The sequence below is a fragment of the Akebia trifoliata genome, chromosome 15, assembly GCF_017979445.1.
Source record: "Akebia trifoliata isolate Shusen 1 chromosome 15, ASM1797944v1, whole genome shotgun sequence".
NCBI classification, from domain to species: Eukaryota; Viridiplantae; Streptophyta; class Magnoliopsida; order Ranunculales; family Lardizabalaceae; genus Akebia; species Akebia trifoliata.
In genome coordinates this window covers 1,191,040-1,217,692 of record NC_141389.1, presented here as the reverse complement: position 1 = coordinate 1,217,692, position 26,653 = coordinate 1,191,040, and the positions used below count along the sequence as shown (strand labels likewise).

At 33.2% G+C, this 26,653-nt stretch overlaps 1 protein-coding gene across 1 annotated transcript in view; it reads right to left on the bottom strand.

Moving 5' to 3' along the window:
- LOC147383798 (callose synthase 3-like) overlaps positions 1–4,086 on the bottom strand; it is a 28,383-nt gene extending 24,297 nt beyond the window's left edge. Inside the window, exons 1-4 of the mRNA XM_086425188.1 lie at positions 3,935–4,086; positions 3,573–3,835; positions 1,740–1,840; positions 97–221 (exon numbers count right to left, since the gene is read on the bottom strand). Of these exons, the coding sequence (XP_086281314.1) occupies positions 97–221; positions 1,740–1,840; positions 3,573–3,765 (419 nt within the window). The 5' untranslated portion in view covers positions 3,766–3,835; positions 3,935–4,086. The remainder of the gene's footprint in view (positions 1–96; positions 222–1,739; positions 1,841–3,572; positions 3,836–3,934) is intronic.
- Between the last annotated feature and the right edge of the window lie 22,567 nt (positions 4,087–26,653).

Below are 26,653 nucleotides of genomic sequence, written 5' to 3'. Positions count from 1 at the left end.
ATAACTATCAAAACAAAGATTACATTATACAGAAAAATATTCCAAGAAAAGTACCATAACACACTTATACATGGTAAAGTCTCACACGAAACTCACCGGTCAGCTTTATCAGCAACATTCTGCAATGCTTGGATATATTTCTTGTAGTATTGTTGATAGAAACTCTGCATTTCACGTGCATCACTCTTTTTTACTCTTCCCATTAAAGTTGGATCATTCTCCTGAAAAGGGGTAAAGGAGAAGTCAGGGAACAAAAAGAGGGAGGGAGAAAGGAGGTATAAATGGCTATATACACTTATATATGAAAGGTTTAGAGCCTTGTCTCGAACCATTGGCTATATCAGGATAAAAACTATGACAATCCGAGACATTCTAAGACAAGCTAGAACAAGGCTTTGAGGGATAAATCTTCCATTCCAGTTTTGACCGAAACCGAAGCTCCTCGGTCAAGACATTTTGAGACCAGACGGAATTTAACACTGAATATTTGTTTGGGTTGGGTTTCGTTGGCTCATGAAGAAGGACTCAAGGAAAAAAACACATGATCCCAACTGTGAAAAAATAAAATCCAATGGTTGATATTTATCCTCGATATAAGTATTCTCGAGATTTATCTTACATGGATATGTATAAATCCCAACCGTTGGATTTCATGTTTACATGGTTGAGATCATGTAGTTTCTCATAACTCGTCAGAACCCGACCCTATATGTTTTGCAAAGCAATTTACAACATATGAAACATCCATGCAATAGAAACTAATCATTCAATCTAACCAGAGATTTAACATAATAATCAAAGAAAATTAAAATATGTAGCAATCTTAATCGGGAGTTGCAAAAGATTACAGGACGCAGACTTTAATTACCGAACCATAATTCAATCTAGGGATACTCCTTATTTGTACACCCACAAACCACCCTTGATGGAAAAGAATCAATGGTTTAAAAAGATGATGATGTAGCAATTAGAAAAAATTATTTTTTTAATGGCTACACTTGAGATGAGATGTTCTATTTATTGTAATTCATATCGTCTCTATCTAACTCTTGACACTATCACAACACCATGTTGTTCATCCATCTCTCATAACTAGAATCACCACGGGATCGTCCCCTCTCTAAACCCTTATACAAACCATTGGCAAAACTCCCTCCCTTGGGTTTGTAATAGTGCGCCACATTGCATTTTGATGGAGATCTTTCCATTCATGGGGAAACATTTTTCATAAATCCTAATTTCCCAGCAAACAGAACTCGTCTAAATGACTGTCTGGATCAAAATTCCTTAGTATCAAATGATCATAAATGACCAACTAATTGTTGTATACATTTTAGATGGCAACAAATAAAGAGAAGAATCTCAATGGAAAGCTTACTTTTTAAATTTTAATTTTAAAATAATGCAAAGAATCTCATAAAAATAAAAATAGTCCCCAACAATACCATTTTCCACTTTAAGAAGCATTTCTTTGATTACGCATACCATTCTCAGTTTCATACATAGAAAAATAAAAAAGCACTAAAGTTTGATTGAAAAACAATTTAGTAACTAATAATTAAGACCAATTAATAGTCACCAAATATAAAAGAGGTTAATCATAATGTATTCAGAATATAACAAAGAAGCATAATAAGAATATGATGAATTTCTTGTGTTTATGATGTAATAATATTGACCCCTTTATATTCTAATCTCTTAACTCAAATATGAGGAAAATAAAAGAACATAATGCTTACCCTTTCTAAACGTTGTAGAAGTGCAGTCTTGAATTGACGAACACCTCGTCCACTAGAAGTAGGGTCCAACCTGTGAGCTTTCTCGAAGGCATAGAAACGACCTATCTCCAACACCAGCATATATATGCATCAGATCCCATGAATAACAATAATATAGGAGATAGCAAATAGAGTTGAATGTTGGGCAATCATAAACAAAATGTTCATAGATTGACCGTACTATTCATAAGGTTGCTAAGATGAATAAATGAAAAGACTAAAAAATATAAAATTAGAATCATGAAAATGTAGTTGTAGTTTAGATAGGTGATAAACTAAGGGAAAGTCAATTGAGATGATTTGGTAGTGGGCAATGAGGGTCGATTCGATTGCACTCTCAATTAAAAGAAATTTGCAAGATGAAGTAAGAAGAAGATGAAAAAGAACTTGGATTGAGATGGTAAGAGAGAATATCAATCCACTTGAATTAATGAAAGACATGTCTTTAGACGGAATTGAATGAGGAAACAAGATCCACTCAACTGACCGCCAATTTTTGGAATAAAGCTTTGATGATGATGATGATGCTTCTATAAATCATACCATAAGATATCTTGTCGCGATCCATTGATATCCTTGTTAATATATAAAAATGGATTTTCAAATTATTTTAAAATATAATGTTGAGACCACTAATCATATTTTTCTGGGTAAGTCGATTTTGAAACTTGTACCCATGTTAAACTATGATACCAATATCCACGTAACAAAGATAGCAGCAAGATACTTAAGTAAAAAAAATACAAAAGCAAAGGAGGAGAGATCCTAGTGTACAACAATTAACAATTAGCCTATACTGACCCGATACTTCGACACATCTGTACAATTTATTCCTTATGTTGAGACATTGCTTTTTGATAAATTTATGTTCCAACATTTTTTTAGCTGACCTCAAATCTTTGAGATAAGGTTTCCATCAAAACGAACACTCCATTGTGGAATCAAACTTCAGCCAGCCATAACTGGGGGGCTTCAATAACAGTCATGTAACTTCTTATAAATTATGTTCATTAAATGAAAATAATTCCAAAATGCAACTTAGTTTGTCCAAAACAAGCCCACCACCACCAACAGAAATTCTTTCATGCCACTTTACCAATCCGATAGCATTCCCTAAATTGCATCACACAGTTCCATCAATGTCCAAAAATCTTCCTTAATTATGAGAAACAAAGGACAATGGATGTCAATCAATTGGCCCATGTAAAAGCCATTCTTGAGTCTTTCTTTTTCTGTTATTTTTTACTTAATCCTTGAACATTGTAACTTGGTAAAAATCTTATTGAACAGATGGAATGATAGAATACTTAATTCCAGAAATGATTGTACCATGGCACCATTGGACAATGTGGGCGGACACACCGTTCTCGAGGGTCCCATTAATCCTCGCCGCGCATCCAGGTGTGCCCACCATTCTCGATGCACTAATTCCTCAGATGCATGGTGCGAGAGAAACTCAATTGGACCTCATAATTCAATTTTTCTCCATTAAAATAAAAGAAGAGAAATTGCATCCAAACACGCCACTGACTAAGAATTCATATTTCGTGATTAAAAATGCTGGTCATTCTGTGCTCGCGCTATATGATGAACACGTGTCCTATTAAGGACATTTTGGTAATTTAACCAGCCTGTAATTCCCCTCGGCCCTACTCCACTAACAAGTGTCGCAAGTAGGCTAAGAGTGGCCACATTTGATGATACTTCTTTGTCAATAATTAAAGCAAAATCAAACAAAAAAATAATAATTTTAAAAATAAAAAAAAAAAAACAGATAGAAAGAGAAGAACTTACAAAGATAAGCAACCCTAGGATTGCTGGCTTCGACTTCATTGGCGACACGAAGGATAGGAGCGATCTCGAAGAGCGAAGATGGAACAACTTCACTATCAAAGATCGAAGATTCACCAAGATTTCCAGCTGTTTGAGTGCGCATGATCCGTCTCGGCGGCGGCGGATCTTTACCCCCTCTAGAACTAGAAGACATCTTGAAAACCTAATAAAAACCTCACAAAATAGTCTATGATGCTTGTTTAAACCCTAACCGTATGTAAAAGCTGCAAAATGAAGTAAGTTTTAGTTGAAATACAGATCAAATCAAACCACCATTAAAGAGAGAGAGAAAGCTTTGATATTTGTTGTAGAGAAGAGCGTACCAGTAAGAACGAGAACAACAACTGAGACAACAATCGAAACAGAGAGAGAGAGTGTTTGTTGCTTAAAGCCACCTTTGGGGGGAAGAGAGGGAAAGAGTTGGCGTGAAGAACGAACAATAATGTAGTGAACTGTGGATTTTGCTGATATAAGTGTGTGGCCATTTGTCATTATAATTGGATGTTTTAGATAATGCCCGAGGCTTCTTGTGATATAACGAATGTGCCATTTTCATATTAAAATTTCTTTTTTGCGTGTCTTGAAGGCTTTATGATTACCAAAATACCCCTATACAATTAGAAAATTTTGTCTTTTTGGATATAGGCATAAATAAAAAAAGTGAAATTACTTAAAAGAACTTTCATGGAGAGACTTCTTTCTAAATAGTTTCTAAGTTTTTGACAATTTCTTAATAGTCTATTTAGTATTTTTCTGAACAGTCCATGGACGTCGTCTCTCGCATTTCTCGTGATTAAATGTTATAATCGTTTGAATTCATCGTTTTCATAAAAATATCATTTTCAAGAGTTTTTTCAAAAAATTTGAAAATATATATAACAAATTAGGATTTTTTTTCCCTTGTTTTTTGAATGAAAATCAATCAAGAATTTTGTCTTTTGGATTGAAATTAGGATTGCAATTTAGGCAGGCAAAACCCAACCTTGGATCAAGTCTGAGCATAATTAGCTTGGGTTCAACCAACAGAAAAAAAAAAAAAAAAAACCAACTCAAATAGGATTGGGTGTGGGCATAGATATCGGCCAACCCAATTTCCTCGAACCCAAAGTTAATATGATTATAATTCAAAATATTTCTTGTATTGATTTATTTCACACTCATAATTCATATTTCAATATGTATGCTTTTGTTTATCTATGTATCAAAACTGACGTATGATTACTTTTATTAGATAAATAATTACTATATTATTAATGTTTTCTTTTAATTGTAATTATCTATTGCCATGCAAGGATTATATTACAAATTTAAATATTTTTCTTTTCTTAAATATTTTGATTATTAATAAAAATTATTTATTTTCGTTAATCTTACTATTTTCTTCTCTCGTTAAATTTTCTTATAATTTTATGTATATAAACTTTTGAAACACATTTTTAGGACAAATAATTGTAAAGTTTAAGTTCTTTTACATGAACTTATCTTTATTTAAACCCTTACCAATACTAAATTACCTAGTATTAATGAGGAATGAATTAACCCGACTTGACTAGGGTTTGGGTTGAGCATTTCATGCTCGAGGTTGGGTTAGGCAAGGGCGCAAGTTGGTGTTTGTCAAGTTTGAGTTGGGCACGGGTTGATCACCAATCCACCTGAGTTGCGTCCTTGATTGAAATCATCTAAACAAATCGTTATCTCAAGTTTTAGACAATCTTTCAATTCATTTTAGTTGAAAATTTGAAAATTGAATATGGGTAAGTTTTGTCAAGTTCAACAGTAATAAAAAGCGGTGAACTCGATAATAAATAGTGGTGAGTTCAACAATAAAATTTGTGAACTCGACAGTAAATAGAAAGCGTCGAGTTCGACAATAAATTAAAGTGGTGAACTCAATAGTAAAAAGTAGTAAGTTCTATACTAAAAATTGTGAGCTTAATATTGAATAAAAATAACGTCAAATGAGACAGTAAATAAATGTGGTGAACTCTACAGTAAATAAAAAAAACAGAGTTCGGTAATAACGAGGGACCATTTAGAAGAGAAAAATCTACAAAATGTCTTGCCAAACTACTGGCAAAACTTTAGAGATTGTTCATAAATAAGACCCTCCGCGAAGGTCATTTAAATAAATTTTCTAATAAATAATAGGTGGGTTGGGTTTCAAGGTAATTCAAACAATCATCGATAATGAAAACAAGATCAAAATAATTGAAGAATAGAAAGTGCCCCCCCCCCAAAAAAAAAAAGGGAGTTACAATAATATTTATAAAATAATAAAGAACAAACAAAATTTAGTTTTATTCTAATTATATTATAATTGCATAAAAATAGTAAAATCCTATTTACTTCTACTTAGATTAAGAATATAAATAGAAAGTCCAACTTTGATGCTTGTTAAGGGTGTATCTGTCTTTTACATAATAAATGCTTGTTAACATAGTAAATTTTATGAGCATTCAAGTATTTTGAATCAAATATCTTCTTTTTTTTTGTATGAAATGCTTTGACAATAACTGACAATATAATAAATATATTTATTAATGACATAATAAATATATTTATTAGATAAAAGACTAACATACCATTGTTTTTTTCATTAAAAGACAAAACGATAAGAGGTATTATTGAAAAAAAAAAAAGAGTGTTGGACATTGCTAAGGTCCCCATGAGGTCTTAGACAGTAGAGAAGCATTTAGATGTCCTAAAGAAAGTTAAACATTGTACCAAATATTTTTGAAAATAAGGGTTGAAAGTTTTAGAATAAGCTGAGTTTTGGTAAGGATGATCTCTTCATCATAAAGATCATCATCACAAAAAACTAGTCCATTATGAAATCTCTAACTCATACATTAAAAAATGTTTAACTCCATTTACTCCCTTCGATATATATATATATATATATATATATATATTTGACATTTATAGAAATTCAAAAATCATGTAAAATACCAACATACTTTCTACTTCGAAAAATATTTTTTATGGGTCGAAAAATAAAAATAGAGTTACTATTGCCATACCAATTTTTACTAACGCCACACCTATTCGGACAATTCATTAGTGATTTAGATAGGAGTTGGTGTGGCAAAAGCAGCTCTCTAAAAATATCCCTCACGATGCTAACCCACTAGCCAAAATTTTTGTATTCATCCACCAACATTACTCAATTTGGAAAAAAAAATAGTTATTTTTATTAAATATATAAAAGCAACCGTCAATTTCTGAGGGCATTTAAGTCAATTTGATTGAAAAAACTTGTCAGAAATTAAGGACACGAAATGTAAATATGTTCAAGTAGGTTCCCATATTATCAAAAGGTTTCAAAATTCAAAAAAGCTGAACGTATGGGGTTATGTGCCCATAGTTTCCGCCCATCCCAAGGAAAGTTCTCGTTTGTGGGAGGGGAATATTCGATTGACCATTTTACCCTTGATTAAAACTGTTTATTTCGAAACTCTTGAGTGATTCTTTGTCAATTATTATAAAAGGTCGTTTGGTGATCCAATATGCAAAAGACACTCAACAATTTCTGGTAAGGCGGTGAGGTACTTTAGTTATTTTGTCATCGTTTAGGGGTATTTATGGTTAAATACTCGCGTGTGTCCCATCTCAGTAGAATAAAGTGTTGAGTTGTTTTCCTTGTTTTAAATCCTTTAGCAACTTTTTCACTTTAGTGGGACCCACTTGAATTTGACACTAGTCCACTCTCGATATTTACGCGGTTGGAGACGATAAATATTCGATATCTCGTGAGATATATTAGAGAAGAATTTTTGTCTGTTTTGACGTTTGGCCAATAAAGATGACACGTGGTGTCAGTCGTATGACACGATGACATTGATGATTATTTGAGAAACCCTTGTTTTTCAAAAATGATAATACACCCCCTTGACCTTGGTCTTCTCATTAGATTAATACAAATTGATTGAAATGTCCTCATCCCCAACCTATAGCTAAAATCTTCGATTTTTTTCTCCAAAATACATTATCTTCAAGCTCATCAATTTCTATGTGAAAAATTATTTCTATCAATCCTTTTCAACCTTGACCTCTTATTTAAAATCCTTGATTTTTCTACCTAATGTTTCAACAATTTCTAATTCCCAAAAATAAAACAAAAAAATAAAAAAATCTCGTTAGAATAGAATTCTAAAATTTAATGGAAGGATAAAGGATTTTACTTTAGAGATTGAACATGACTAATTTTGAAAAAAAATCAAGGATATTTTGATGAATTATGCTGGAGTGACCTTATATCGCACTTCTCGACGTGAGAGTAGATAAGAACCGTAGATGTTTTTTTCACTTGTATCTTGATGAAAAGCATCTATGGTTCCCATACACTTTCATGTCAAGAAGTGGGATGTGGGGTTCCAACTTGAGGTCATTTCAACAATATTCTATTTTGATTAGAGGTGAAAGTCACATAATTAACACACTTTTAACATGTAAATTAAGGGTTACATGACATTAATTTAAAAGGGTATCTCAAATATTCACCAAAACATGAAGGGACATATGTCTATCTAAATCAACTAAGATTAAAAGTTATTAGGTCGAAGATAATGGAATTTTGAGAGGGGGTTTTTTCAACTGGAGGTTGAAGGTGAGGATATTCACGTAATTTCATTGATCTTTCAAGAAGACCTAGGTCAAGGGGTATTTGATAAATTTGAAAATACAGGGTATCTCATATATTAACCAAAATGTCGAGGAGTACGAAATCAGCCTGCTTATATCCACGTCACGCTATCCTAACTCAGGTTCGTGGGTCCCATATTGTTATTGTATTTTGGTTTTTAGAAAGTGTCTTTGTTTATTATTATTTTAAAAATAATATAATAATAATTAAAACACGCCGCTTCTATAGTGGCACGAATTTGTTGTTCACATAAATAGAAAAGGTTTGATGTTCTTAATTGATCAACGAATGATCTTTGAAACTCTCAACCTCCATCTCTTGGTGAATCTAAGCACAAAAGATCATTTTGATTGGTGATGTAAATCCATTGATTATATAGCATTGTCTTAAGAATGATTTCTAATCGTTGGATTTAAATTCTTTTTCAAGAGATTAAATCTGATGGATACAAGTTATCAAACACTATGATTTTTGGTACGTAGGGTCATCAAAGAATGGGTCCCAAATATGCCATGTGGCATGAAATAGGATGTCACTTAACCTTAGTTAGGAACGAGACACCAGATTGGATCCCTATTCATTTAATAATATACCAAACTCATGCCTTTAATAATGTGTCCTCTTATCCCTAGAGCACTTATATATGTCCATTGTGTTGGATTTGTACTCTTTATAAATAAAAAAAAATGCTGAATTGACTTTAGAAGACATTGTGCTAACATGGCCATGCGAGCATGGAATCATAGATTTTCTTTGTTGTTTCTCGAGAAAAAAAATCTATGATTTTATAGATATGGCCACATTAGTGTAGTGTTTAGCGTTGTGTCCTACGAAGTTAGTTTAGAATGACTGACTAAGATGTCATGCCCTTGGGAGACAAGGTTCTTGTTGTTCTGTGAAGAAAGGGAAGAGGCTTTAAGGGCATATCACATGCGAATGTATTTAGTATTTTTTAATTAAGGCATTACTAATCTCACTCTCTTACCTACTACGAGGCTTAAGGAGTTGGTAACTAAGAACTAAATAAGGAAGGAACACAAATCGATGACAATACAAGAAAAAAATCCTGAGGTACAATCAATAAATTGAAAGCCAATAATGGTACAACCAACAAATTGAAAGCTGATGATGGTGTTCACCTGAATGAACAAAATGGGGAGAGAAGGTGGTGACATTAAAAAGAAAGGTAGGAAAATGAACGTGCACTTCATCTTTATTGGAGTCCAGGAATGAATGTGATGGTGGAACCTTCTCTTACACCTACAAATAAAAAAACCCATATTTTGTTCAATTTTACTCTTGTATAATAATAAAATGATATATAAAAAAGAGAATGAAAGAGAAAATATAGTAAAATTGGAAGGATATTACGGTCTATTTGATTACATGGAAACCCATTTCCATATAAATTAAGTAAAGGAAAAAATAAGAAAATGTGTGGTTGATTGCATATGGGAAAAAAAGAAGAAGAAGAAAAATAGGAGAGATAGAGAGAGTAGGATGAGAAAGGACAGAGGAAGAGTACGACCACACAGACAATGGGGTAAAGTTGTAGAAGAAGAAGAATATGAGAGAAAGTGAAGATAGACCAGGGGTTAGAGGTGAAGGTGGGAAGAGAGAGAGAGAATAGACCTTGACGACGATGGTGTCAGTGGTGACGGTAATGGCAATGGTGGTGGGAAGGGAAATGAGAAGAGAAAAAGATAAGGTTTTAGAAAATGGATTTGAAAGGGTGGAGAAGTGAAATCCATCATTGACTGGATTTTTAGAAAATATTAATTAAATAGATGAAAAATGAAATCCCCTTCCCCCCCCCCCCCCTTTTCCCATGTGTAATCAAACATACCCTTATTGCAAAATGTGGAGGTAGGAAAGACAATAAATTTAAATGGAGTGAAGTGAAGATGGAAGGTAATAAAGTGTGGGGTAGTGTGTGGACCCCATTCTACTATAGTTGGAGTGAGACCCACTGATGAGTGCACAAATGTGCACTCTGATGATATTTTTATTTGAAGTTTTATCGTTTTCTTAGGAGTTTAAGTTCTTACATTAGAGAGTTTCTTAGCTTTTGGTTCTCAAGTGCATAATGTGTTGTTAATTGATTTTTAGTTGTTCAATACAGGTATCATGAGTTAGCGGAGACCTTCACATTGAACTTAGTAATTTAAATGCAATTAAGGGATCAATTGGACCAACAAAGATTAATCGACATCACAAATTAGAAATTCGGAGCACTATAAAGAACTCATTGAAGAAATTCAAGTGTACCAATGGTCTAGCAAAATTACAAGAAAAATTCACAATAAAAGTGGAACCTCAAAGAGTGAAAATCACCGCGGTGTGGTTGAAATCTCATGGAGTTGGCCCCACTTTGGCTGAAAGCATCGAATAATTTTTTATTCCCTATTTGTACCCATGGTGACTCGCAAATTGAGGTGGGTTGTGTTTTGATCACTATAAACATTTATAAATAGGTTTCCTAAAACCTAATTTGTTTTTTCTAACCTATCTTTTCTCTCTTTCTGAAAAATAACCTTTAGTTTTCTCTTGTATGGATTGCTAAAATCGTAGCCTTGGCTAGGGGTGAATTCTCTCAATAAAGTAATGTTATTTCGTTTTAATCCTTAATGTTCATTCGTTGTTTATGATTTCTTGTTCGTTATTATTTTTTTTTTAATAATTATTTTCTCTTTTTGAATCTTTAAGGTTAAACCCGTTTCATGAGTTTAGTCATGTTTTTCTCATCCTTGATTTTTCAATAGAGAGAAACCTTAATCTTACCGGATATCATTCTCCACTGCGTTGTTGTCTTTGAGTACATCGTTGTCCTTGAATCTTTCCAACAAAATTAAGGTTTGGACGCGTATTTAAGATTATCTACCCTAATATTACACCATTGAGAGAAAGAGCCCCCATGACTTAGTGTTTCCACCTCTAGACTTTTATACCCAATTATTTCATTTTTTTTCTCCAAAATTTCAACAAAGTATTCTCTATACTATAGTTTTCTTTTGTTTCCATTGCTTCCTCCAGATTAACTACCTCTTTTTAGTACTACATAGTATCCCATATCTTTGAGTGACATTACCCACTGTTACGTTTTATTATACTAAAGGAGTAAAAGAGGAAAGATAATACAATTGAAATGATATTATTGAGAGTGGCAAGGGGATAGAAGACAATAAATTTGAAGGAAAGAAGAGGAGAAGCAATAAAGTGGGGTAGTGTAGATCCCACTCCATTTTGAAAGAGAGGGGGAGAGAGATTCTTTGATATTGTGAGCCTAATCACCTCATCATAAAAAGAACAATAACGATCATAAGTCAAAATTCAATCAAGATCACATGCCTCTTCCACTATGCTATAATATATGTTTATTGTTGACATAAAGGCCTTAATTTATGTTATAATAGTAGACGAGCTAATTGCATGGTCAATCATATTGTCACCAAAAACTCATTATAACTTAACTATGTAAATAATCTAAGGAATATTTTTTATTTTTCAAATTTAAGTCTACTCTACTTAAGATTAAGAATGTTGGAATGATTTGAAACGTTGTGAGTGTTAGTGTATATGTTATTATTAGACAAGCCTAAAGGCATTATTGTAATTTTATATTTTAATATTAATATAAAAGGCATCACAATCCTAATTAGGGCTGTTGTGTGCATTAAACTTCCATGGTATCATACCAGCCATCCAACCATTATCATTTACTTTCAATCATCTCTTTTTTATTGACCTCAAATGCAAATTTCAATGTCTCCTTTAACTTCTATTCAATCCCTTCACAATGTAACTCACCTTGTTTCTATTAAGCTTGACAAAAATATCATTCTCTTATGGAAAAGCCAAATGTCATCAATTCTCTGTAGTCAAGATCTTTACCAATACATTCAAGGGCGGATTAAGAGTGGGGGCACTTGCCTCCATAAGAGTTGTCAAATTCTATGGATTAATGTGCTATTGTGACAAATTTTAGCGATAGATAAAGAAATTTACCATTATTGCCCCCACAATTTTTTTTCGACTTTTAGTTGCTCCCACAACTATTTTTTTCACTTTTAGTTGCCCCCACAATTTTTTTTCTACTCTTGGTTGCTTCCACATGAGCAAAATCCTAGCTCCGCCCCTGAATACATTGATGAAATTGCTCTGATCCCTCCTCAACTGATTGAAGACGAGAAAACATAAATTTGTATTCCAAATCCCGAGTTTGCATCATGGAAATGAGTTGATCAAATGCTTTTTTCTTGGATCAATGCTACCTTAACTGAATTAATACTTGCCCAATTCATGGGTCTCACCACATTGAGAGATGTTTGGAAATCTCTTGAAACTATGTTTTCGTCTCAAAACACCGCTTGTGTTTTACAACTTCAAACTATCAAAAAGGGTAATCTCACCATCACTTGTTATCTTCATAAAATTAAAACCCTTTTGATTCCAACCTATTTTTGATGTTGATCTTGTCTTTAACACCTTGAATTGGATGATTGTTCAAGCTATGAAGCCTACGTTACAATTATATCTACTTGTCCTATGCTTCCTATTTTTTCTGAACTCCAAGCTTTACTTACTTAATCATGAGACATCAAAACCCATTCTACAACGACTCTTATTGCTCAAAATGATTGTTCTTAATGTCACGGTCGCTTCAATCAATGTGGTTGAGGATGTAATTTTTCTAGGGTCGTGGTGGTAATCTTTTAATAGGGGGCGTACTCACATGTTTGTTGCACTATGTTATATTGTGTTAAATACCACGACAAAAACGACAATTCGTATAAGTCATTTTAAAGCGATGGACTACATCAGTCGCTACAATAGAAATGACTGATTTCTTAACTCATGAACTAGAATAGTTGTTTCGTTGAGGGTAAAATTACCATGGTAAAATCAGTCCTTGTTATCTTTGTCTCGAATAAACTAAACTGTTTACCAAAGCAACATAGTTCGATAATCATTCGAAAGAAGAAGAGTGGAAATTTAGAAATCTAGGATTTTATTTTTGAGATTCTTCGAAGTTCATCTCTCAAAAATCAAATCAATAAAAATTCTTTCATCAATTCAGGTTGGCTACTTCTCATCTCGTAATTTACCAAATTCAGAGTTCTATGGCACAATTTTCCATTCAAGATAGTTTGAGATGATTTCAGAAACGTCTTTGATGCTTGAATCCATATTAACTTCTGGTTTCCAAAACTAGTTAATCAAGAATTTTTGTGCTCTAGAATTTCATTGGATTTTGTTTCATTAATCCGTTGCTCCGATTTAGGTGAACAGTGTTTTCTAATTTATTTGGGAGGAGTTTTGATATTGGATAGAGATTTCTTTAGAATTGATATATGAATTTTTTTCCAAAATTAGGATTTCTTAATTTACCGTGCTTAAGGGAGATGTTTTCCAGCAACTTTGTTAAATATATCAGTCATGTTAGAGTTTCAATCTATCTCAAATTTTGATCGAATCTTCAAGTATATTAAGGTTTTTGATTGAATCTCAAATTTTCCTTAATTATTGTAGAGGTTTGGTCGATCAAATGATAATGACATTCACCCAAAATAATGATCAATATGGTTCCTTTGGTTACAACATTATTTGGGATGAATTTTATTGTTATCTGATCTATAGATTCCTACATTTTCTCATCGAGATCACCTCGAGGATCACAGGCTGAAATGATTTTATAAACTATGGGCACAAATCACAAATACAGAGTCTGCTTTAAGGATGAATGAGTGCCTCTATCACCTTAAACTTACTTGATAATTAGTTCTTTTAGTAACTCCTCTAAATTCTGCAAAAACTATAAAATAAATATGGGGAAAAAAATAGTTTCAAGAATGTTGTTAAAAAAATCTCTTTCACCCAAAATATAAAATTTTAGTATCAAATAATGTTGTTGTACTATCTTATTGGTATAATTTATTGATTTGCCTTTCACATTGATTGATGTGGTTGATGCTGATGTTGAAATTTATTGATGAGCATATTTCATAAATACAAGTGGTTGGAAAAGGGGGTTAATTTATTGTTTCGGTGAACATGAAAAAATTGATGTCAAACTCCTAAAAGACCTTGTTAAACATTCATTTGGCCAACCAACCAGTGAATAACTTTTAAATTATACCGTACCGGATTTATCAAAAATAAGAAAAGAAAAAAATAATGTGACAAGTGATATAAAAATATTAGATTTAGGTACCTAAAAGATTTATGATCCTTCATTTTTACAAATTAAACTTAGAAATTAGAATAGTAGTAGAGCATATAAAGTAATGTACTATGATGCATGACATACATTGAGTCATCATTAATTAGTATATTCCATAACTAATTACTACTTCATTTTTATAAAATTATGCCATTCAAAAGTTGACTAGGATGAATAAAATAAATACATATAAATTAACATAATTTTCTAAAATAAATTTTAATTTTATATTATTTTACTACAATTTTCTTGTGTATGCTATTAGTATTAGTTTGACATTTTTTTTCATTGGTTCCATTTCTTGATTAGCTCCAAGATATTGAGATGAGTACAAAAAAAAATAAAGGTGAAATTTCAGGTTCCTAGAACTTGTTTTTCAAGATGAAATTTCTAATTGTGTTTTAAAATGGATATGAAGTTCACTATTGGATTAACTCACCTTTCTTATCTGTTTAATTTGTTGTTGCTTTTAAATTTATTAGTGACCAAGTTACACGACATTTTATTTGTGCTACTGGAGTTTTGTATTGTAATATTTGTTGTTTCAGATCTTTTAATAATCTGTGGCAAAACATTACATAATGATAAGACTAATTAACTCTTTAGGATAAGGATTTTGATGATGATAATGATAAATCTACTTATATTTGTTAAGTTATTTGATTACTTAGTGGTGTTCTTAATTTATGTAAAATATTGCCTCAGAATATATGTACCTGTATATTGTACTATGCATGTAAATGCATTAAAAATATATAAAAATTAAAAATTTCCATAATTTTTGGATTACTGTAGAATTGGGCACTTGATTTTATCTGTGCTTGTGACTTTACACTTCTCAAGTCTTGAGTAAATAGAATATATTTTACTCCTTAACTGAAAAAAATTAAAAATTAATGTTAGCTTTTAATTTATTTAGTATTGGAGTCAAAAGTTCACAACTATTTATATTTGTTACCATTTGGTTCAAGCCCATTTCAAGTGAACATTCTTCTTTGATTTGCTTACTAAAACTAAAATTCTTAGTTTTGTTTTTGTGAAACCTAATTAAAATGAATTCTAACTCTATATAAACTTTTGACATTGCAGAATATGTCCTTAGCTGAAGTATATGTTCTTTTTTCAGGAAGTACTTCATAAAGCATCTAAGGAGAGCACCATAGCACACCGAACAAAAGTTGAAGTTCGATTTTTCAAGATGAGACTATACAACCATGCTATCTTAGTTCTTCTCTGTATTATGGTAGTCAAGACGTTTATTTTAATCCATCGGATACCTAGACCTCTGGATCACCAACTATTGTGAGTACAAATCATATCTTCTATAAATATGAACTATTTTTTCACTGAGTCTACTCATGAAAGACCAAAACCAATTGCGAAGGAAATCAAGGGATTTAATCTTAGGTCCTCTCGAATGGAGGGATGAGATGGTATTAGTAGCCCACCAACTTACCAAATCTAAGAAGGCCTTCATTCATTTAGATTGAACTAAATAGTTTTTTTGGTAAATTATTTAAAAAATAACTCACAACTTACACCCATTTTAAAGATACAAGTAAAGGCATCTCCAAAAATGGAAACACCATTTGGTGGTTCTGGTTCTTGATAGTTGTAAAAGCCTGGAAGCTCATTATTTTCTTGAAACTTGTAATTCATTTTCATGGGCAGGAAATTCATTTTCAAACAAACACAATAGGCTCATTTGGATCTTGAGGTGAATCAACCCCAAAACTCAATAGAACCAACTTGTAAAGTCTAGGTAAACCATCAAGTCAGATAAAAAACAATGCACCAAATCAGGTAAAAAATAAAATTAGACAACGTATTTTGCTAGACTTGAATGATTGGACATATTAGTCGAGTATTAGTTTTGGGGGTAGGGACAACATTATGAGGTGAGAAAATAATTTTCCCAATGAATGTGATGTAAAAAACAGGGTAAAAAAAGTTTTACGTGGGAAAGTAAATTTTGAAAAACATATGTAATCATATGCCTATAAATAACTTTTTCATTTGCATGTGTAATCTTACATGCCCATAGCTGGATTTATGACAAAAAAAATGTGCTTCAAATCTCCCAAATATTCCACTTGCATTCTCATAAAATATGTTGTACATAAAATGTGAAATATTCATTTTACACAGAGTACTAGAGATGGAGTATAGAAAGAAGTGAGAGGATATATGGAGTATAGGAATTGTAAGTTCTTAAAAATTGAATCTTTTGTTGTTTGGCTTATACAAGATCGATTTTATAACGTCAAATACTTTCTTTGAGAGTTAGTATTTTATTCTCATTTCTCAAAGACTATAGTTTCAAATTCTAATTAATATGTATTGTGTTTGATTAGTCAAGTAACGATAGACATACATTTTTATACCTTAGGAATCTCTTATAATTATAGAAACTTTTCTTCTACTATAAGTAAGTAATGTTATTATTTTATAATCTATCACATCCAATCCAATTTTATTTATTTATTTATTTGGTTGGTTGGTTGGAAAGTTGTACTTGAACTCTCCAATTCAAAGTTTCATTGGAACTGGATAACAAGACAACAAAATCACAGGATCATTGTGTTTGTTAGCCTTGTAGCAGTGCTCTATTGCTCCACAATTGGAATAAGAAGAGTAGTTCCACGATGGATTTTATTTCATAGTTTTATTTAAGGTGGGATTTTCGTTACATTGAGAAACCCTATATATATTTGTAGTTTTCTTTTTAAAAAATCAATGGATTTTGTAGTTGCTACATATTAAATTTTTTTTATACTTATAAATCGAAAAAAACGACTGCTAACAAGAGCTGTTTTTGATGACTGCTCAAGACAGTCGTTTATTAAAGATGACTCCGATTGAAACGACTGTTGCTGCGACGTTTTTGGTAGTCGTTTTTTTTGTGTGTGCCAATTTTGGCGTAGTGTTGGTCACACCACTCACACATCTTCCATTCTTGGTGCCACTCCCCTTGATTTATCTCAAAAGCACCCCAAGTTTCAAATCTGTGGGAAGATGCATCATAAAACCATTCAATGCTATCAACAATTAGATCAATCATTTCAACTTCATGATCTTCCACAGTCCTTTGTTGTCATTCAAATCCCCTCGACGACTCCATATGATTAACATTGGTATCCTGACATCGACGCCATTTACCATATGACTGCAGATGCTAGCAACATGACTAATCGCATGGATTATGATGGCTCTGACCAAATCATTCTAGGAAACGGTATGCGAATTTCCATATTGGGTATTGGTAATGTTGTTCTTAAGTCCTCTCGGACATCTTTATATGTTTAGAATATTCTTCATATTCCATCTATTAGAAAAAAAAAATGCTCTCTGTGGTTCAGTTAACCTGTGACATGATTATATATTTCTCTTTGATTTTTTTGGTTTTTCTATTAAGGATCGATGCACCGGAAAAATAATTCTCGAATGGTCGAGTAAAGGTAGGTTGTATAAGATTCAAAGCTTCGACAATGATGCTTCAACTCGTAGTGGTGATTTTCAATCAATTTTATTAGGGTTCCTGCTTCTTTGATGTTTTGTACATGCGATTGGGACATCCACGTCATCATATTTTGGCAATTCAGATTATGCAATTAGATGGTGGTGGTGAATATGTGTACAGAATTTTATATGTATTATATGTTTGTTTTTTCATTAAAAAGTATTAGTTACAATTTATAGAATATTAGCAATCCGTAGAACCCAACCGAACCAAACCAAGTCAACTTTAGTTCGATTTGGGTTGGTTTGGTTCCAATGGAATTTGATTTGGTTCTAGTTTTATTTAATGGAACCGACCTCTATTGGTTCAATTTTTATTTGACCTCAAATCGAACCAAGTTGCACCCCTAGTGTATGGTGTTGGGAGTGGATAAAACAAGATTAAAATGGTAAAAGGGTTGTGGTCCTCCAAAATAAGGAAGAATTAATGGAATATGAGGTAGGATAGAAAATAGTCAGAATTGAGAGGCTTAGCTAAATTACATTGAACCCAAAGGTGAGGTATTAGGTGGGATAAAAATGGGGTCTAAATGGTAAAAAGATTTGTGGTCCTAAGAGAGTGGGGCTATGTAGAGGGACAAATAGAGTGCTCCCAAGAGAATAAGGCTTAGAGGAGAGCCAAGTGGAATGGTTCCCCTCCAAAAACATTTTATATCGTATAGAGGTGAGGTAGGGAAAATAGGATGTGCAAACTATCCACATGTGAAGTGTTGGCAGGCTACAAATAAGTATGTCCACACCTTAGGTACGGACAAATTAGGCTTCGTCATTCCATACCTAAGGTACGAATAGACTAGGCTTTAGGACCTTTTGGAAGGCTTGTGGGCTTTGGTCTTCACTTCGATAGGCTTTTGGGTCTTGTTGTGCAGATACTTTGGATTGAATCTATATTATGTTTGATTTCTTGATCTCTCAGGCTCGATTTGAATAAAAATGGGATATCTACAATGTCCATGTGCATTCAACAGGCATTTTAGTCTTTTTCAACCATAATAGTTTGAGGTGGTACGTACTTCTTAGTTTTACTCCTATCTGTGCTCCCTTTTTGTGGGTTTAACATGGATAGATGGGTAAACCGCATAATGAGTAGGGGTGCACACTGGATCGGGTAAATTTGAGAAACAAACCAATCCGAAGCCTTTTGGATTGGATTTGTTCGAATTGAGTAAAGTTTGATTCGGGTACGAATTGTAAAAAAAACCAATTGATTTGGTTCTGTTTCGGATTAGGGGTATAATAGAATTGAACCAATTTTTATATTTATTATAATATATATATAAAAAATTAAAAATAAAATATAAATTTAAAAAACAAAAGGTAAAACACATTCAAATAATACTCAAAGTCTCAAACCTTGTTCTTAGTTTCTTTCTTCTATTCTCTCTTCTTCAAGTTCTTGCTTTATTTTATAATTTTTTCGTGATTTTTACTTTTAATGTGTTATGCGTGATATTTTGTTTATGTTGAAATAATAAGTATGTTGATGTTTTGTTTATGCGTGTTATGTGTTATGTGTGATGCTTTGTTTTATATTTATTTTGCTAAATTTTAAGTTTTAACTATTGAAAATAATAAGTATGAGAACTGAGAACCGATCCAAACCAATCTGAACTAAGGTTGGTTTGGATTGGGTCGGTTCTATAGGGTAATTGAATTGATTCATATCCAAATTTGTAGAACTGATTATGTGCAACCCTAATAGTGAGTCATGCTCAACAATATGATCATTATCACATACAAAAAAATCAACTTATTCTAACATCATTAGCTAAATAAATTAAGAAACAATTTGATTTTTTATAGGGATATTAACAAAAAAAATGATAATTTTTTACGAATCTATGATTCCGGCTTACTATTTATTTAAATTACTAAAACATGAACGAAAATGAATTCTGAGTTTTTTAAAGTGACTATTTCATAGGTTTAAAGTGACTAATAGGAAATAGTCACTTTAAAACTGCGTAATGGCACTTTAAAATCATCAAATTCATTACCTTTTTGGATTTTTTTTAACGAAAACGGGATCATTCATGTTTCGGCAATTAAAATGAACAGTTAGCCAGAATAGTAAATAACTCACTTTCATCTCACAAAATGATAATTCACCCTATGTTATTTTCAAGCGAACTTTTCACGAGGTTAAAAATGTAAAAATGAATTACAATTTTGTGAGGATGGCCAATCTACACTATACAAACAATCCATGGTATGGTTGGATTGTTGAACATGATATTCATTTATGTCACACAAGTAGGTGTACAAATAGGGAATTAAGACACTAAGTATAGAACCTTTTTTTTTCTCTCTCTCTCTCTCTCTCTCTCAATACATACACCTGGAAATTTAAAAAGATTCCTGGCAATATTGTCCCTTAAATTTGTCTTCATCCCTTGTGGGCCTTACTTAATTTCTTTCTATGGAATAATTAAATCAGCACCGACGAACATGTGGGATAAGAAGAGAAATACATATTTCCTGCGAATCATTACACATAAATTCCTACGGTTTAATTTCTCTAGGATCCCTAGGGAATATCTTCTCATCTCTGTTGTTCATCATATAATAGAAATTTCTCAAATTTTCCTACGGCTAAAGATTAAGATGTAGTTATGTAATTTTTATCTTCGAATCCTTACAAACAAACCGTGAATTAAACGAATGAGTTGTATTTCAATAAATGAATAATTCAATTAATAAAATACCATATTTGATAAAAATGACATTAATATATACAACTTTCTTCTACTTTGTTCAATGTGGCCTCCATGTCCATTTTATATTTTGTGAGCTAAGGTACATTATGGCCTTCTATGAATGGGGTAGATATCAATTAAGGTATATATTTTCTCTAAGATTCGAAATCTAGAGAGTAGTCTTGAAATCTCTATAAAAACCTCACCATGTCCAAGCCTCGTGACCCACCAAATCTTTCTTTCTCTTCTTTGACTCATTACTGTTAGGCCCCCCCACTACCATCTCTCCCCTTCCCTTCCTTTCTTTTTTGCTCACTCTTTACATGGAGAACCAACGAGATTATGCTTCAAGCCAATTCAATGGAGATTGGATTGACAAGAGCATCATATTGCCAACTGAGCTCAAGCTTCCATCTCCTTTGAATCCGATGGACACACCACGGTTCGATAACGACACATCGTTTGTCTCCAACAATCACTTTGAGGCTATTCCCGCCGAAGCTAATCTTTCGATGCTAGACATAGAGGGCTCCTTAAGCACAGGGGAACTTACTAATGGTCTGAGTTCATTTGGCTTTAATGGTCTCCTGCCAATGTCAAACGATGTGCCATTGTTCATATCAAATGACCCTATCACCATGGAGAACCATCAAATCAATGTTACTAACCCAAGTAACACACATTGGTTCAATTCAAATGGTTCATTTCCTTCCATAAACCACCTACCCCAAAATCCTAGCTTTACTCGTTCTTGTTCTTTTGAACCAAACAACTCTCTCTTAGAGCTAAACCAACAAGTCCGTGCTCCCACCTTTGTCAACACACCTTGGTTTGGTTCAAACGACTCGGCCCACATGAGAAACCAACAAACTGATATCCTTAGGGATGGTACTATATCTTTGCCAGGCTCGAAAGGCCCAATCACCGTGAAAAACCAACAATTCAATGCTTTTAACTTTCCTAAAACACCTTTATTAGGATCAAATAGCTATCTCCATACCCAAACACAGCAAACTCATCTTCCTACCTCTCTCCCTATGCCTTTGTATAGTTCAAATGTTTCCCTCCCCCTTAGGAACCAAATGGGACTTGTACCAATGTTAAACGTCACCGACCAGTTGAACCATAACAGCTCGTTCGCCAAGCAAAGCCAACAATCCTTTATTCCTAACTCTTCCAATGCTTGTTGGCTTGATCGATACCGCGACAAAACATGGATCCGTTATGGTGATGATGATCACAATATATGTCAAACATGCCACAAGATTTTCCCTAGTACTCAAGCTTTAGGAGGGCATATGGGTTCTCATACTAGGGCAAGGAAAAGAGAGGCAAAAATAGCTGGCTTAATAGGCAAGCCTGATGCACCATTAAGACAAGGGGGTGCACGTATATTATCACAAGGCTCGGGGAGTATGTCTCATGTGTCTACAAAAGAGAATTACTCGTTGGGGATGGTAGAAAAGAAGATGAAATTTCTTGACGAGGTAGGAGAGAAGTCATCGAAGCCGACACGGGGTGACATTGCGGAGGAAACATCTTCTCGATCGAATAAGATTGTGAAGAAAGTTTCTTCTCCATTGAATGAGGTTTTGAAGAAAATAAAGAGTAGTCATGAGCAAGAAAAAGACCAAGCAATTGAGCAAGATGATCATGTAGAATTTAATGAAGACAAATCAGGTAAGAAGAAGGAACATCCAACTTAAATTTGTAAGGTGAATATGTGTTTTCTTGGTTATTTGTTCTTGGATGTCAGACTATTTCCAAATAAAAAAAATAATAAGTATTTCTATTTCTGTTTTTTCTTCTTCTTCAAATTTTTATGCTAGATTTCCTTTAAAGAGGATTATTATTAGTTTTGTTGTTTATGCCCTTTGTTCACATCTTATGTATGCATAAACATGATCTAAAGGTTTGTATGATTGGGGGAAAATTTATTTTCCTATGAAAATCTGCACTTGTGCACTAGTACTAAAGTTTCCCGAGAAAATGATTTTCCCATTTTGGTGGAAATATATTCTCCAACCATGGCATTTGGGAAAATTATTTTCTCGTCAAGGTAGGGAAAATCTCGAAAGTGCTAACTTGTTTGATTGATTAAAGTACATCTTGGATTCAAAGCCCACCTTCACTTAGTGATAGCTATCTACTAACTCGATTGCTTATTAGGAAAAAAAAAAGGTGGGAAAATCGCAATGTTATTGTCTCATGACTACCCTCCATCTTCAAAATTAAAAACCAACCCTCTTTTCGACATTTTCCTATATGAAATTACTTAATTGCCAAAGTAACAAAATTTGGATTAGGTAATTTTTCGGTTGGGCTTCAATTCAAAAAAGTTTCGCCAAAAAAGTTGGCAAAATTTTGAAGATTATACAAAATATTTTATTGGATTTCTTATCATCTTCAATCCCTCAATAAATCTTGTCTTTTTCTTGACGTTTGACTGTTGGAAAAACTAATCTTTTTTTTGAGGTGAAGGGTGAAAATGTTATCATATTCCATGATGGATTAAGGAGTTGTCGATTAATTCGTCAATTCGTCGAAGCAATCGGTTAACCCCTAATTAGGAAAATTTTATGATTCTTTTGAAAAATCAGGAGAATTTTGTGACTATGTTAATCGCAAATATTTTCTAATGAAGTCCATCTTTTATAGACATTTTCTAGCTAAAATGATTTGTCCTAGAAAATATATTCTCTACAATCATATATTTCCTAAATGTAGATGGAAATTTATTTTTCTAGTGAAGTTTGTTCCTCTTTTAGAGGACCATTACATTCAAATGGTGGAGCAAAATCTTGTAAGGAGCTCTAAGCTTGCTATGTTGAAGATAGAGCTTGAGGGGGTGGTTCTTCTACCTCAAGCCTATTTTGGGATGGATAGGAAATTAGGAATAAGGGTGTCAATGGGTCGGACCATTTGGGCCTAAAAACCAAATATAAGCCCAGCCATTAATTATTTGAATCCATTGGGCTTTCAAAAGAATTTAATAAGTACAAGCCCGCCCTTGTTCGAACCAATTTGCAAATGGGTTGGGTCAGGGTGGACTTGATCCTTTTATGAAAAATAGTATTTGACTTGAAGTGAGGGAAACAGAGATGAGGAATCTGGGAGGACCATCGATTGGGCTCACTAGTTTGCTAATCTGGTCCATTCGAAAAAATAACGGCTAGGGCTTGGATTTTGATCCTGCAAACTAGGTCCATGTTCATGATTCAATTGCCCGTTAGACATGGATCAAGCCAGGGCTAATAGTTCTCAGCCTGGCTCGACCCATAATTATTCATTTTTACATATATATTAGATATATACTGGTTTAAAAAAAAATCTAGTTTCATATAAAACCATGCGAGTCGAACAATCATATATAAGGGTAACACTGCTAGTTTACAATACGTAGTATCTCTTCAACGATTGTCTATGTATCAACTTCCGAAACTCACATTCTTGCTAGATGGATTGAAAAACCTCATCCCCCTTAAAGAATTGGATATAAGATATTGTAAAAGACTCGCGACGATGCCAAAGGAGGGACTACCCACCACACTTCAAACTCTCTGAATTTATGAATGTCCATTTCCAGCTGAACAATGTAAAAAAGGAGAGTTGCAATTAAATTGGCCCAAGATTTCATACATACTTATGGGTTGAACATAGTCTTGAGTGAAACCTTATCTTATAATAAAGAAGATTGATGTGTGTGCTAGGGTGTATGCATGCCATTGTTTGAAGTGAAACTTATTCCATGGACTTAGAAAATGGGAATTGATTCACATGGTGAAGACTTACCCTCCCCTCCTTAAGCCATTGAAGTAAAGAAGATAACTAATAATTTGAAAGAAATGGTAGATACTCAAATATAATAGAAAGAAATTGTTTTGAATATTAAGAACACGTTTTAAGAGTTTATTTGTGGACTTAAGAAGGGAAGATGGCTTCATAGAGTGAAGATTTACTCTCTTCTACCTTATGCCACTAACAAGCAAGTGAAAATAAATACATTGTATTGAACTTGAAAATGCACTAAATAAAGAGAAGGGATTAGATAGAAGGGGGGTTGGGGGGTTCAAGCACAATTTGTTTTTTGAAAATGGTGTCCAACACCCCCACCTTAGTCTTCTTTTATTGTTCTTTCTTGCTCTAGCCTTCTAGGATGGCTTACCTCGAATAAGCATTTATTTATAAAGTTTTAAGAGACTTTGAGGGTAAAAGTATCTCAATCTTTTCAAGTGCACAATATTTCCAAGAATACCTTTGTAGGTGACCTTCATTTTCTTCCATATTCTTGTCTTAAATAGTCATTCTCAAGCACTTGAGTCTTACTAACTAGGACCCTCAAAGTGCAAGAGGTTCTAGAGAATTCTTTTTAGAGGGTAAAAGTATCAAGGCCACTTGGCTTTGATCAATTTACTTTGAACTTGAGTAAAAAACTTGGGAATATGAAATGGGTGAGGGGCTCATTGGTCTTTGGCCATAAAGTAGTCTCAACAAAGTAAGGATATGGATGTCATTATTCATTTATGGGGACCAAGGTCAATAGTGAGGGAATCATCCAAATTACTTCAAGACCATAGGGTATGGTAGGGGTGCGACTTGGTCTGGTTCAAACCAAGAATCGAACCAAATCGATAGCTTTAGGGTGGTTTGGTTTTGTTTGGAACAAGTTGTGGTTCGATTCTAGGTTATGAAAATGGAGAACCGATCAATTTGGTTCGATTCTTGGATCAAGCTTATATAGAACCCAAACAAACCCCTATGCAATAAATAAATATATATGTATATAATAATTATTATGAATTATTTTAGGAGTTAGAACATATATTAGTTATTTTATGGATAAGCAAATGACTTTCTATGAATAGATTAGTGATTACTGTATGGAATTTTATATTTATTATATATTTGTTTTTTCATTAAAAAAATATTAGTTACAATTTATATAATATTGGCAATTCGTAGAATCGAACATAACCAAACCAAACCAAATCAACTTTAGTTCAGTTTGGGTTGGTTTGGTTCCAATGGAATTTGGTTCGATTCTGATTTTATTTAATGGAATCGACTTCTGTTTATTCGATTCCAATTTGACCTCAAACTGAACCAAGTTGCACCCCTAATTTATGGTGTTGGGATCGATAAAACAAGATTAAAATGGTAAAAGGGTTGTGATCCCCCAAAATAAGGAAGAATTAATGGAATATGAGGTAGGATAAAAGATAGTCAGAATTGAGAGGCTTGACCAAATTACATTGAACCCAAAGACAAAGTGTTAGGTGGGATAAAAATGGAGTCAAAATGGTAAAAAGATTTATGGTCCTAAGAGAGTGGGGCTATGTAAATGGACAAGTAGAGTGCTCCTAAGAGAATGAGCCTTAGAGGAGAGATAAGTGGAGTGGTTCCCCTCCAAAAACATTTATATCGTATGAAGGTGATGTGAGATAGAAAAGAAGTGCAAATTGTCGACATGTAGGGTGTTGGCAGGCTACAAATAAGCTTTTCCACACCTTAGGTACGAACATACCAGATTTGGCCTGTCCATATTGAAATCGCATCGACCTTTTTTCATTAAATAGCGAAAGGGTCCAATTTATAAATTGGGGATTTTTTGAGAAATGGGAGTCGTCACCTAATTTAGTTCTAGGAACAAAAAATAACTCCAAATGGACATGGGTCAATCCACAGATCAGAGAGATGGGAAAGGGGTCAAATTACGGATTTCAGAAGATATTAGGCATCGAATCCACCCGATCAAAATGATTAGTCTCTACTACAATCCAAAACTAACTTATGGTTAATGTGGAAGACGATGGTTAAGGTTATGGTCCAATCAACATCATCAACTTATATCAGATTTGCCAAACAAATCTTATGGCTAAGAACCTCTCAATTATTACATGATTTCTCAAATTTCGCACAAAGTAGAAAGAGTTGAAAAAGCCTTAACTTCAGCCCCATGATCCAA